The sequence below is a fragment of the Orcinus orca genome, chromosome 12, assembly GCF_937001465.1.
Source record: "Orcinus orca chromosome 12, mOrcOrc1.1, whole genome shotgun sequence".
Classification (NCBI taxonomy): domain Eukaryota; kingdom Metazoa; phylum Chordata; class Mammalia; order Artiodactyla; family Delphinidae; genus Orcinus; species Orcinus orca.
In genome coordinates this window covers 53,188,347-53,202,378 of record NC_064570.1, presented here as the reverse complement: position 1 = coordinate 53,202,378, position 14,032 = coordinate 53,188,347, and the positions used below count along the sequence as shown (strand labels likewise).

Here is a 14,032-nt window from a genome sequence, read left to right as displayed (position 1 = left end):
ACTCTGGGGCGGGGCCCAGAGGGCTGGGTGTTTTTTTTACTTTTTTTTTTTTTTACGATGTTGGGGGGTAGGAGTTTATTTATTTTTGCTGTGTTGGGTCTTCGTTTCTGTACGAGGGCTTTCTGTAGTTGTGGCAAGCGGGGTCCACTCTTCATCGCGGTGCGCGGGCCTCTCACTATCGCGACCTCTCTTGTTGCGGAGCACAGGCTCCGGACGCGCAGGCTCAGCGGCCATGGCTCACGGGCCCAGCTGCTCCGCGGCATGTGGGATCTTCTCGGACCGGGGCGCGAACCCGCGTACCCTGCATCGGCAGGCGGACTCTCAACCACCAGGGAAGCCCCAACAGGCTGAGTTTTTAAGGAGCCTCCAGGTGATTCTGATGCTGCTCAAGTTTGAGAACTTCTGTGCTAGCTGAAATTTACATACTCTATTTGCTCTAAAATTCTACAATTCTGTCCCCTCCAAAGGAAACCTCAATCCACACCATTCTGGAAGGGCTAGAAGGGGTTTGTCAGCAAGCTGACTGCGTTAAGGACAACTTTGGAGAAACCTTTAAATGATAACACAAGGAAATATTGCTTGATGATGAAAGACGTGGGTGTCGCTCATGATAATGCTATCACAACTTCAAACCGACGCGGCATTCGCGAAGGACAGTCCAAGGACGGAAGTGCCCTGGATAGGAAGACAGCAGCTGAGACTTTGCCTAACCGCCCCCAATCATCCTCAAGCAAAAAAAAAAAAAAAAAGGCCTGACTCACTTGGACCACGAGGCTCACGTGAAGCAAGGAGACGCCATGTCAGCGCTTAAGTCCGCACACTGGCCAATTACGGGCACCAGAACTGGAAGATCCCTCACCTGGTCGGACCTCCTTTTACAGACAGAACTGAGGCCCCATCAGGAGATGTGAGCTGCCCAGGGTCCTAGCATTCTATCACAATCAAACTGTGACCGGAATACATGTCTCCTGAGTGATTGAGAGCTACCCCTCCCCCTTACTCTGGGGTCTAGATAAACTTCTCTCCGTCCTTCTATTGTCAAAACGTACTCATCACGTGCTCCAGCCATGTCCATCCCACCTGCTCTTCGCTCTCACGTGGTCCCCGTGGGAGATCAACAAGGATATTGGTTCAAAACAACCACAGATGAAGATGTTCTTTTTACCTCCTGGAGAGCCTCATTTAGCCTAATGCTGGCATTTTACACCCATAGCCACCTCCCCTGAGAGGGGCCTGCAGCCTCCTTTCCCTGCCTAATGCTTCCTGGGGTCACATGTGGGAGACAGGATGGGCGCCTCTCTGCTTCAGTCCGACAGGTCCAGAGAGACTGCAGCCTGGACCCCGGGCCTGCAGACATTTCTGCCGTGAGCGGGAGGGATCTTGGTGACTGACCCCTGCCCGGCCTGCCCCTCAGGTCCTGCTGGTACCAACCCTCTGTCTCTTTACAAGGACTGTGGTTGCTAAGATTCCAGAAGCCTTAAGGATTCAACGTGGCAACCAAAGGAAAAAGAGAAAAGGGGATGAGAATGAATATGTACTTCATGCCAACTACATGTTTGGGAAGGTTCTAGAATACACACAAGACACAGCAGCTTAAAAAGGTGTAACTACTTGCCAAAGATCACATGGTCAGAGCTGGTGTTCAGAACAAGGTAGATCTGACCTCAAAGTCATGTCCAAGGATAAAGACTCGGCCTCCTTTTTCAGGTCGGTGCTTTGAGCTAAGAGGGAGATCAAGGTGGACAACAGAGATAAAAACCCGTTTGGGGCAAAGTGTAACTAGGACCCCACCCTTTCACATGAACTGATAGATTATTTAAATAAAGGTCAACAGAAATTTTAGCTTTTCTTTTTTTCTAAAAATGCCTCTCCCTAAAAAGTACAAATTTTTTGTTGCTCAAAAAATTTAAAGCATTATATTTTTTTATTTCAGCATGGAAACTCCTTGATAACCTAAGGTGAGAAGCTGAGAACAAGATCTGTACTGGAGGATGCAGGCTTCCTATCTAAGAGGATTGGAAAAAGCAGCAGAGTGAGCAGGTCCGCAGGCTGAGAGATCTGGGATGAAATCCGCCCCCCCCTTCTACTAGCTGGTTTGTTTTGGCAAAATCATTCTTTTTGAGCTTCCGTTCGATTGTCTTAACCACCTTCTAGGATTTTTGTGAAAATACTAAATCGTGTATTCTCTCACTTTTTCTTTTTTTTTTTTTTGGCTTCACAGCACGTGGGATCTTAGTTCCCCAACCAGGGATTAGAACCCACCCCACCTGCCTTGGAAGTGCAGTCTTAACCACTGGACTACCAGGGAAGTCCCCTAACTCATGTATTTTAAATGCCTATAACAGTCTTTTGTAAATAGTAGGCACTCAAGAGACAGCTATTATTACTCATCACATTATATTGTAATTATTCTTATAGCAAAATGTATCAATACTAATAAGGAGAAGAGTTAAAAGAGGTCAGATGAGAACAATAAAAATAGTGGGAAGCACAATGAAAAAGGTTAGCGAGGCCTCCGTGATAACAGAAACCCTTTAAAGAAAAATGAGTTCGTTCTGTTTTCCGGGCATCACGGCCCCCATGGGAGGCTATGGCCTGAGGCTCGGCCCCTGGTCTGAGCTTTCTGCAGGGGACTCCGGGTTTCACCTCAGTCCGTGTCTGCACAAATGGCCTAATCATACGTAACCACCAGCGAATGGGAGCAGCTCTCAGGTTTTCATCATTTGCAGATAAATATCAAGAGGTAAATGGCGCTAATCATTTTCCTCTGAAGGCTCCCTTCCTCTGTGAGCTGGGATTTGGTTGTGGGACCTCATTTTCTCAGCTGTGAGGTAGTTTAGCTTCGTTCAAACCACGTTTGCTTCTGCTGGTCTGTCATGCAAGAAGTCAGAGGGTGAAATCCCCAGCCACAAGGCTTCGTCCCCAGGAGCGGGCCCGGGGCTGGTCCCGGGGCTGGTCCCGCGATGTGGAGTCCTGCCTGTATCGGGCAGCTGGGCCAGGCAAATGCCAGGAAGACGTGAATTCTCTCAGGACAGGTAATGAAGGAGGCTGAGAGAGCTTGACGGTCAGTGGGGATATGTCTGCCCCTAGTATACAGCAAGGAATTTTTTTTTTTAATGTAGGACCTTGTTGTTCATCTGTTTTATATATAGTAGTGTGTATCTGCTAATCCCAAACTCCTAATTTATCCCTCCCCCGTCCCCTTTCCCTTTTGCTAACCATAAGTGTGTTTTCTGTCTGTGAGTCTGTTTCTGTTTTGTAAGTAAGTTCATTTGTATCATATTTGAGATTCCACATACAAGGCATATCATACCTTTGTCTTTCTCTGTCTGACTTCACTTCACTTAGTGTGATAATCTCTAGGTCCATCCGTGTTGCTGCTGTGAGGAAGTATTGATGTAGTGTGTTCATTCATATTCATCACACGTACACCTTAGCAGAACATTTTTTACGTATTGGTGACATGGCTCATTGAGAAAGAATTAATTACTTTGCTCGTCATGTAAGATGCCTCTTCTAGTTGGTTCTAGTCTTGGGGCTGATCGGGGCAAGTTTATTAGGTGCCAAGGACCTACTATCAAGGGCCAAGAGATGGGCTGCCCAGTTCCCTTTCCAACACCGAGCACGGGTGATGGGAGGAGAGAAGGGTTTCTCCGTGAATAGAATAGATCCAGGGGAGGGGTTCTGGCTCCTCTCTGTGACCCCTTGTGTTGTTGAATCTCATAAAACTAGAAGAGAATGTTCAGATGCAGTGTATTAAAAAGTTGAAATCTATCCTCACAGTGTAACTCTGGAGGCTTCTCAATCGCTCCATCCAGGCAACACTGCCCACTGCCTCGTGGACCTTTCTTTTCACGGCCAAAGGCAGCAAGATGGCAGGCTTTTGAAACTAAGTGGAACTAACTCAAGAGCATGCCCTCTGCAGGTCTGCTCAGATTACCTAAACCAGAGAAATTCCCATAACCTCTGAAGGTTCTTGAACCTTTGGGCATGGCGTTAGGGCAAATCAGCTACATGTAAGAGACATGAAATTAAAAATACGCACATATTCCAAGTAAGAAATTTATTTGATCAAATGACAATATATGAAGATATTTTAAACTGTAAGGCTCCATTCAGTCGAAATGTAAATTTATTATAAAGTAAAATGGTATCAGTGTAAATGGCACCTAAAAGCAGAAAGAATGCGATCCCTATGAATAATGTGTCTGTAAAAACCATTCACAAAATCCTTGTGTACTTTAAAACTAGATTGCAAGTATATCGGTAAAATCTGTGAATAATACTTAAAGTGGGTTTCTTAAATTTCCCTTACAATATGTTGTTACATGCAAGGTACTTGGGGTCCTGTGATGATCAGAGCATGGCTACCATGAGTGAGAAGATGTGTCCCGAGTGCATGGCAACCTCGAGTTCCCTGCACAGTGTCCTATCCCTTCACATCCTTGGGAATTTGAATTGAGTGGGTGGGAATTTCTAATCACTGTAGTTGGGGATAATTAGAAAAAGAGGTTGGAAAACCAGGGTTGGAAAGAGGGAAGGGAGGGGAAACGGGGTCAACGGTTTCTGCAGAGCAGCTTTAGAAATGACCAAGAAGGGCTTCCCTGGTGGCGCAGTGGTTGGGAGTCCGCCTGCCGGTGCAGGGGACACGGGTTCGTGCCCCGGTCCAGGAAGATCCCACATGCCGCGGAGCGGCTGGGCCTGTGAGCCGTGGCCACTGAGCCTGCGTGTCCGGAGCCTGTACTCTGCAACGGGAGAGGCCACAGCAGTGAGAGGCCCACGTATCGCAAAAAAAAAAAAAAAAAAAGAAATGACCAAGAAAATGGATTTTAAAAATAATAATAACAGTGAATCCTTGGAGCTGTACCTCAGGGTCTGCACCAAGCCCCAAGGGTTGGGACTGACCAGCCTTCCCAAGTGCTCGGCCAGGAGCCACCATGCACTAGCATGAAATCTTCACTGGCGGGCAAGGTCATCACCTGGGTACACTGGAGACAGGGCAGAGTATGTAGGTTACACAACTTTCCCTAAATATTTTTTCCAGCATCCAAGTGACTCTGCCTTTGGGGCCATGACAGGACCTGGGAGGCAGGAATCAGCAGCTCCAAGTTACAGAATCAGAAAAGCTTCAGGCATATGGAAGGAGAACCAGACACGAAGAAGGTGGCGTCTCCCAGTGGGCACAGCATTAAAGTGAAATCGACCATAGGGAGAAACGGAAAAGATCCCAGGAAGCTAAGGATGGTAAGTGAAAAATAATTATGTAGCACCCATTATTACTAATTTAAGATCTAGAAACATCATAGGGTTTGTGCTATTAATTTATAAATATAATATTTATGAGGGCTTGCAAAATATCATAACTGACATACATTCTGGTATAAACGTTACAGTCCAGCTTCATACAACGGACTTGATGTTACATTTAAACGTAGTAGATTTGGGGTAATATACAGAATAATTTTTGCAGACCATTTTCTGGACCTTGGTCACACAGCTAAGTGAAGGCCAAAGAACACAGGAAGCATCTCATTGGCAGCAAACATGTTTTTTATCTATGCGTTATACAAAGATACACTTGTTCATTTGTATACATAAATTTATAAAAATTATCCATAGGAGATCTTTTATGTTTTCTTATCTGCTTCTTTGCTATCAAGTCTAGTGGGAAGACTACTCAATATTTTCAGCTCCTTTTCTCTGAGACTAACTGTTGTCCTTAGAGGGATGTATTTAAAAATAGTTTCGTGTTTCCCATTCAAGCTAAATGGCTCTTTGAAGATCCCTAATCTTTTTTTTTTTTTTTTTTTTTTGCGGTACGCGGGCCTCTCACTGCTGTGGCCTCTCCCGTTGCGGAGCACAGGCTCCGGACGCGCAGGCTCAGCGGCCATGGCTCACAGGCCCAGCCGCTCCGCGGCATGTGGGATCTTCCCGGACCGGGGCACGAACCCATCTCCCCTGCATCGGCAGGCGGACTCTCAACCACTGTGCCACCAGGTAAGCCCAAGATTCCTAATCTTGAAATTATAATCTTCCTTATCAATGGCACTGATGTGCACACATGTTTTAATAAAAGCAGTAAATGACTTCATATCACCTATTTTTAGCAGTGTGCTTTTAAACATGTTTGTTCCCAGCACTATAGAAAATAACCTCCAAACACATCCAGGGTGATCATTAGAGATAACATCCTCTGTTGTCTGTGGTTGACAAAGTGAGACAAACCTGAAGATGGGTCAGGGTAAGAAAATCTCAAGGTTCTGTGGATTCACAGAACATTAAAAACATGGCTTTAGCAGCATCTAAAATTACTTTCTACTCAGAGAAGGATGTAATATCTAATTACTCTATAGAGTGATTTTGTAAATTAGGTCTTATGCATGTGTAAACTCAGTGGCCTACATAGCTTCCCTCCAATAGTTAAAGGAGAGCAGTATTAACACCATTACCTTATATACTTGATTCGGGCATTGAAAGAAAGAGTTCAACCTATTATATCTTTATAGTCTTAAAGCCAAGGCAAAGTCATTCACCTTTGTTTCATTTCCCCAAATAAATTTCTAATTTAGCAAACAGAAGAGACCACTAGAGTGGGAAAGTGAAATCAGCCTTTCTACTGTGAGGCTAATAGGCCAGCATTTGATGACTATGTTAGGAGCTGGATACCCAGTCTGTGGAAGTTTTCTCAGTGAGTGACCAAGCATGTAAATTTGACTCAAGTGAAATTACTAAAATAACTGGCTTTCAAAAATGAGTTTAGGAAAATGAGGTGACCCTGGAGTAGCTTATTTTTATATCTCCTCTCACAGAAATCACCTCTTGGCAAAAGATGCTTTTGGCTCAGCTCACCTGAAAATAATTTCACTTGGAACTTTTCTTAGCTGTTTAACCTAATGGGAGTGACTCAGAGTTGGTTCCAGTGGATGACACAAAATAAAGGTAGTGGGGCATGATGGAGCACAGCCCATCAGGGGGCTTCCCCCAACTAGGTGGCCTGGTGGAGGGCCACAGTCACACTGACCCGCTGGATGATTTAAGCAGACTTCGAATTTCCCAAATACCACCACGTCTGGAATGCAGGCCCTCACAGCACTATCTAGGCCGGGCGATCATGGCAGAACTTGTGGTGGACCATCTGCCCGCACACAGCTGTGTCCTTCTTTGCATCTCTGGCACCTGGTCCCTGGCATACACAGTAAGGAGACATCTATGGACCTGGAGGAACCATCTGCATGTCAGAATAGCAGCTGAAGAGTGCAGCGGCTCCAACAGCCTCGTCATTCTGCGATACTTGTTTGGCCACTTGACTCTCCGGTCCTCCCACCCCAAGGAACGTGCTTCCCACAGCAGAGTGTGGGGCAAGCTGGGCTGGTTTAGCCAAAGGCCGGCCCCAGGCTCAGAACCTCTTCCACTGTTAACGTTTCCAGCTTTAGGGCTCAGCCCAACTTCCAAACAGCATAATATAAGGGTAATGTGAGCGAAGTCTGACGAGCTTTGTTCATTATCAAGCTATCCACACAATGCCCACAAAAGGAAGGCAGTCTAGCAGAATGACGTGTCTGGCCTGAGAGAAAAATATACATGAATCGCATCACACCTTTCTTTAAAATTTTCCGGCCAAAAAATCAACTGAGCGAAGCCTGAGGTTCCCTGCTTTTTAATGTTACCTCAGCCTCAATTTCGAACTTACATTGTTTGTTACAACTATCAAACGGACAGCCCCATTGCCACGGCAGAGAAAAAACTGTCTCTGACGAAAAGGAACAGCTCGGAAAGATAAGTGAAGGCATTTGCAATGACAAAGCGCTAAGATTTTTTTAAGTTAAATGATAACATATCTAGAAAACACTGTGAAAATATATCTCTCAAAAATAGCACTCAGTTTAGTCAGAAGGCTCAGTGGAACAGAAAGCTGACCAGTAAAAAGAGAAGATAACCTTCCCATGTTTTGAATCTCCCTCCCTTTCCTGCCCTCAGACTCTCCCAGGCTGGGAGTATCAATATTAAAGCAGAACAATTGAAAAGCTGTGAAAAAGTGCTGGTATTTTTCAGGATCTCTTCCAGACAGTTTCCCTCTTGGTAACGTGAATCCTCTCTTGGGATCAAGGCCAGCGACGAACTTGAAGCGTATTCGAGGACACGGGTTCAAAGACCTCGTCATCGTTTTCCGCCCCTTCCTCTATTGGGTTCATCTTCGCAGAGGCTCGCTGGTGTAGGGGTGACACATCTGTCAGAGACACAGAAAGAAGAACCACTTAACGGACAGCCTTCCCTGATGCTGGCCTGATAGATCAATGGCAAACTCCAACTGGAAGATAAAACTCTCTGGGCATCTATAGCTGGCACCAGGAATGCAGTTTCCGTAAATACTGTATTTTTTTTAACTTAATTTTTATTTTATATTGGAATACAGTTGATTTACAATGTTGTGTTAGTTTCAGGTGTACAGCAAAGTGACTCAGTTATACATATATGTATATCCACTCTTTTTCAGATTCTTTTCCCAGAGAGGTTATTACAGAATATTGAGTAGCGTTCCCTGTGCTCTACAGGAGGACCTTGTTGATTATCTGTTTTATATATAGCAGTGTGTATGTTAATCCCAAACTCCTAATTTATCCCCACACACACACACCTTTCCCCTCTGGTAACCATAAGTTTGTTTTCAAAGTCTGTGAGTCTGTTTCTGTTTTGTAAATAAGTTCGTTTGTATTAGTTTTTTAGATTCCACATATGTGATATCACATGATATTTGTGCTTCTCTTGCTTACTTCACTTAGTATGATAATCTCTAGGTCCCTCCATGTTCCTGCAAACGGCGTTATTTCATTTTTGTGGCTAATATTCCATTGTATATATGTATCACATCTTCTTTATTCACTCCTCTGTTGATGGACATTTAGGTGCCTTCCATGTCTTGGCTACTGTAAATAGTGCTGCAGTGAACATTGGGGTGCATGTACCTTTTTGAACTATGGTTTTCTCTGGATATACGCCCGGGAGTGGGATTGCAGAATCATACGGTAGCTCTATTTTTAGTTTAAGGAACCTCCATACTGTTTTCCATACTGGCTGCAACAATTTACATTCCCACCAACAGTGTAGGAGGGTTCCCTTTTCTTCACACCCTCTCCAGTATTTATTATTTGTAGACTTTTTGATGATGGCCATTCTGACTGGTGTGAGATGATACCTCCTAGTTTTGATTTGCATTTCCGTAATAATTAGCAACATTGAGCATCTTGTCATACGGCTTTTGGCCATCTGTATATCTTCTTTGGAGAAGTGTCTATGTAAATCTTCTGCCCATTTCTTTTCTTTTTTTTTTTGCGGTACGCGGGCCTGTCACTGTTGTGGCCTCTCCCGTTGCGGAGCACAGGCTCCGGACGCTCACGGACCCAGCTGCTCCGCGGCATGTGGGATCTTCCCAGACCGGGGCATGAACCCGTGTCCCCTGCATCACCAGGTGGACTCTCAACCACTATGCCACCAGGGAAGCCCTGCCCATTTTTTGATTGGATTTTTTTTTTTTCTTTTTATTGAGCTGCATGAGCTGTTTGTATATTTTGGAGATTAATCCCTTGTTGGTTGTGCCATTTGCAAATATTTTCTTTCATTCTGTAGGTTGTCTTCTGGGTTTTTTTATGGTTTCATTTGCTGTGCAAAAGCTTTTAAATTTAATTAGGTCCCATTTGTTTATTTTTGTTATTATTTCTATTACTCTAGGTGACTGATCCAAAAATATATTGCTGTGATTTATGTCAAAGTGTGTCCTACCTGTGTTCTCCTCTAGGAGTTTTATAGTATCTGGTCTTACATTTAGGTCTTTAATCCATTTTGAGTTTATCTTTGTGCATGGTGTTAGAGAAGGTTCGAATTCCATTCTTTTACATGTAGCTGTCCAGTTTTCCCAGCACCAATTATTGAAGAGACTGTCTTTTCTCCATTGTATAGTCTTGCCTCCTTTGTCATAGATTAATTGACCATAGGTGCATGGTTTATTGCTGGGATTTCTATCCTGTTCCATTGATCTATATTTCTGTTTTTGTGCCACTACCATACTGTTCTGTTTACCATAGCCTTGTAATAGTATAGTCTGAAGTCAGGGAGCCTGATTCCTCCAGCTCCGTTTTTCTTTCTCAAGATTACTTTGGCTATTTGAGGTCTTTTGTGTTTCCATACAAATTTTAAAATATTTTGTTCTAGTTCTGTGAAAAATGCCATTGGTACTTTGATAGAGATTGCATTGAATCTGTAGATTGCCTTGGGGAGAATAGTCATTTAACCATATTGATTCTTCCAGTCCAAGAACACGGTGTATCTTTCCATCTGTTTGTGTCATCTTTGATTTCTTTCATCAGTGTCTTATAGTTTTCAAAGTACAGGTCTTTTGCCTCCTTAGGTAAGTTTATTCCTAGGTATTTCATTCTTTTTGATGCAATGGTATATGGGAATTTTCTTTCTTTTTTAAAAAAATAAATTTATTTATTATTTTTGGGTGTGTTGGGTCTTCGTTGCTGCATGCAGGATTTCTGTAGTTGCGGTGAGTGGGGGCTACTCTTCGTTGTAGTGTGCGGGCTTCTCATTGCAGTGGCTTCTCTTGTTGCAGAGCACGGGCTCTAGGTGCGTGGGCTTCAGTAGATGTGGCTCGTGGGCTTCAGTAGTTATGACTCACGGGCTACAGAGCACAGGCTCAGTAGTTGTGGCACATGGGCTTAGTTGCTCCGCAGCATGTGGGATCTTCCCGGACCAAGGCTCCAACCTGTGTCCCCTGCATTGGCAGGCAGATTCTTAACCACTGTGCCACCAGCGAAGCCCCATGGGAGTTTTCTTAATTTCTCTTTCTGATCTTTCTTTGTTAGTGTATAGACATGCAACAGATTTCTGTGTATTAATTTTGTTGTTTTTAAAACATTTAAAAAATATTTTATTATTGTTTTTTTGGCTGCATTGGGTCTTCATTGCTGCATGTGGGCTTTCTTTAGTTGCGGCGAGGAGGGGCTACTCTTCATTGTGGTGTGTGGGCTTCTCATTGCGGTGGCTTCTCTTGTTGTGGAGCACGGACTCTAGGTGCGCGGGCTTCAGTAGTGGCAGCACGCAGGCTCAATAGTTGTGGCTTGTGGGCTCTAGAGCGCAGGCTCAGTAGTTGTGGCACGTGGGCTTAGTTGCTCCATGGCATGTGGGATCTTCCCGGATCAGGGATTGAACCTGAGTCCCCTGCATTGGCAGGCGGATTCTTAAGCACTGCGCCACCGGGGAAGTCCCTCTGTATATTCATTTTGTATCCTGCAACTTTACCGAATTCATTGATGAGCTCTAGTAGTTTTCTGGTAGCATCTTTAGGATTTTCTATGTATAGTATCATGTCATCTGCAAACAGTGACAGTTTTACTTCTTTTTTTTCCAATTTGGATCCCTTTTATTTCTTTTTCTTCTCTGATTGCTGTGCATGCCAAATCATTTTGGATAAGACCAAATATCAAGGGCCTTTTGGCATGGACCAAATGTCTCCATGGACATTCTGGACAGGACCAAATATGACCAAATATCAAGGACCTTGGTGTGGACCAAATGTCTTATGGACCAAATGCAAGGCATGAAAGTCAAGAAGCCATTCTTAGTCCATGAGAACAGATGTGGAGGGGATGCCACTGCAGATGCCTGGATGGTATGAGCTTCTTAAACATATGAAGCTCCCAATGGGTTGCCCCAAGGTCTGCTTAGAACTCAGAATGCACACTCCTACAGTAACATCATACGTGGTGATTCGAGTCCCTTGAAGGCTGGTTTAAGTCCTAATTTCCCTAAAGAATGGTTCTACTCCAAAATTATAGAACCTAACACCATCCTGGAACACCACTTAAAAGAACATTCTTTTTTTTTTTTTTTTTTGTTACGGTACGCGGGCCTCTCACTGCTGTGGCCTCTCCCGTTGCGGGTGGCCATGGCTCACGGGCCCAGCCGCTCCGCAGAATGTGGGATCTTCCCGGACCGGGGCACGAACCTGTGTCCCCTGCATCGGCAGGCGGACTCTTAACCACTGCGCCATCAGAGAAGCCCTAAAAGAACATTTCTTGCCACCACCTGTCCAGCCACTCCCTGGACTGACAGGGGGAGAGGGAGAGAGAGAAGGTGGTGAGAAGGAGAATCCAGGCATGCAGGAGGGAAGAGCCGGGTGGAGGAAATAAATCCCAAATTGCAGCGGATAAGAAACCAAACAATAACTCACACGTTCTGTCCATCCCTCATTCGTTCATGCATTCACCAAATGCTAATTGAGCATCTACTGTAATGGACACCATGCTTGATGCAGAAAAAACCATTATCTAACAGTAAGAGTAAAAGGTATTATAAATGGGTACATGGGCTTCTCAAGGTGCCTAATATTACAGCAAACTCTCTTCCATACTGTTGCCATGTTCCGTGTCAGGCTCCACTTTGTCAGGGTCTCCCTTGGCCCTACCCATGCCTGTGCCGGATTCTTGCTCTGCCCTCCAGCAGGGCGGGGTCAGTTAGCAATCAATCAACCAGCAAACGCTGAACTCAGGCTGGGGGTGAGGCTGATGATGGAGGAACAATGGGTGAAATCTGACTCTTCAAATACTTGCTGTACAGCAAAGGACAGTAGCAGGATTCTATGAAGACACAAAGCAGAAAGGCTACAAGAAATTTATCAAGATCAGCTGTTAATCCCTGGCCAGAGTCAGCTGCAGACCAGAAGGTGCAGCAACCCTGAGAGCGTTCAGCGAGGAGGAGGGGTGGGGGCCGGCCGTGTGCTCCACGCACGGATTGGAGTGTGGGAGGCAGTGAACAGTGGTCAGGACCAGAGGCTCAAGGAAACACTTCCGGGGTTCAGATCCTTGCTGTGCCGCTTCCTGGCTGTGCGACCTGTCCTCCATTACTAAACCTCTCTAGGCCTGTTTCCCTGTCTGTGGAAAGGAGATGTTCACAGGACCTGCCGCATGGGGTTGTTGGGAGGATTAAACAAAATAATGGAATGTGCTTGGCACGGTGCTGGCACATAGGAAATGTCACTGTCATTTTTTTCAAGATAAATATTTTTTTCATTTCACCTTTATTCATTTGGATTAAAAGTATACTGCATTGCTTACTTTACTGATAGAATTTTGAGATCAGGATAAAGATACCTGGGAAATGGACTTTTGGGGACCTGATATGCACACATCTTGGGGGGAGGCTCTGTGTGTTCCTTCCACGGACAGCTTCGGAATCAACGTGGCCATTGTTAGGAGAGAACATTAATATCGTATTCAGCAAGAAATGATTCGTTTACATATAACTTATTTTAACTTAAGAAGTCTCTTTGGCATATATGACATTTATCACTGTTTTCCAGTTAAAGATTCACATAACATCATTACATAAACATTAAAAAAACTTTTTGTTAATTTTATCGAAGTATAGTTGAGGTACAGTATTATGTAAGTTACAATATAGTGTACAATGTACAAGTGTATTGTACAAGGTGTACAGTATAGTGATTCACAATTTTTAAAGGTTCTATTCCACTTAGTTATTATAAAATATTAGCTATATTCCTGTGCTGTACAATATATACTTGTAGCTTATTTATAGTTTGTGCCTCTTGACCTGACCCCCTATCCCTATCTTGTTCCTCTCCCTTCCCTCTCCCCATTGGTAACCACTAGTTCTCTATAAGTCTGTTTTTTTGTTGTTGTCATATTCACTAGTTTGTCGTAGTTTTTAGATTCCACACATAAGTGATCTCACACAGTGTTTGTCTCTGTCTGACTTTTCACACAGCATAATACCTTCCAAGTCCACCCATGTTGTTGCAAATGGCAACATTTCATTCTTTTTTATGGTTGAGGTTTCTTTGGGGGGTGGGAGGAAGCAATAAGTTACATACAATAACTGTCATTTAACTATTAACTCTACAGTCATTGCCACACATGTGGGGAGATGCCCTGATCCACAGCCACATCTTCCAACATGAAAAGATCATAATTACGCAGGGCTGGACTTCGGCAGAGCTAGTGTGTTTGTTGTA

At 44.3% G+C, this 14,032-nt stretch overlaps 1 protein-coding gene across 3 annotated transcripts in view; it reads right to left on the bottom strand.

Annotated features, from left to right (window-relative positions):
- Window positions 1–5,787: 5,787 nt before the first annotated feature.
- BVES (blood vessel epicardial substance) overlaps window positions 5,788–14,032 on the bottom strand; it is a 41,064-nt gene continuing 32,819 nt past the window's right edge. For all 3 annotated transcript variants that reach the window (XM_049695277.1, XM_004264773.3, XM_049695278.1), the window contains one exon: window positions 5,788–8,227. In XM_049695277.1, coding sequence (XP_049551234.1) covers window positions 8,103–8,227 — 125 coding nt within the window. In that variant the 3' untranslated portion in view covers window positions 5,788–8,102. The remainder of the gene's footprint in view (window positions 8,228–14,032) is intronic.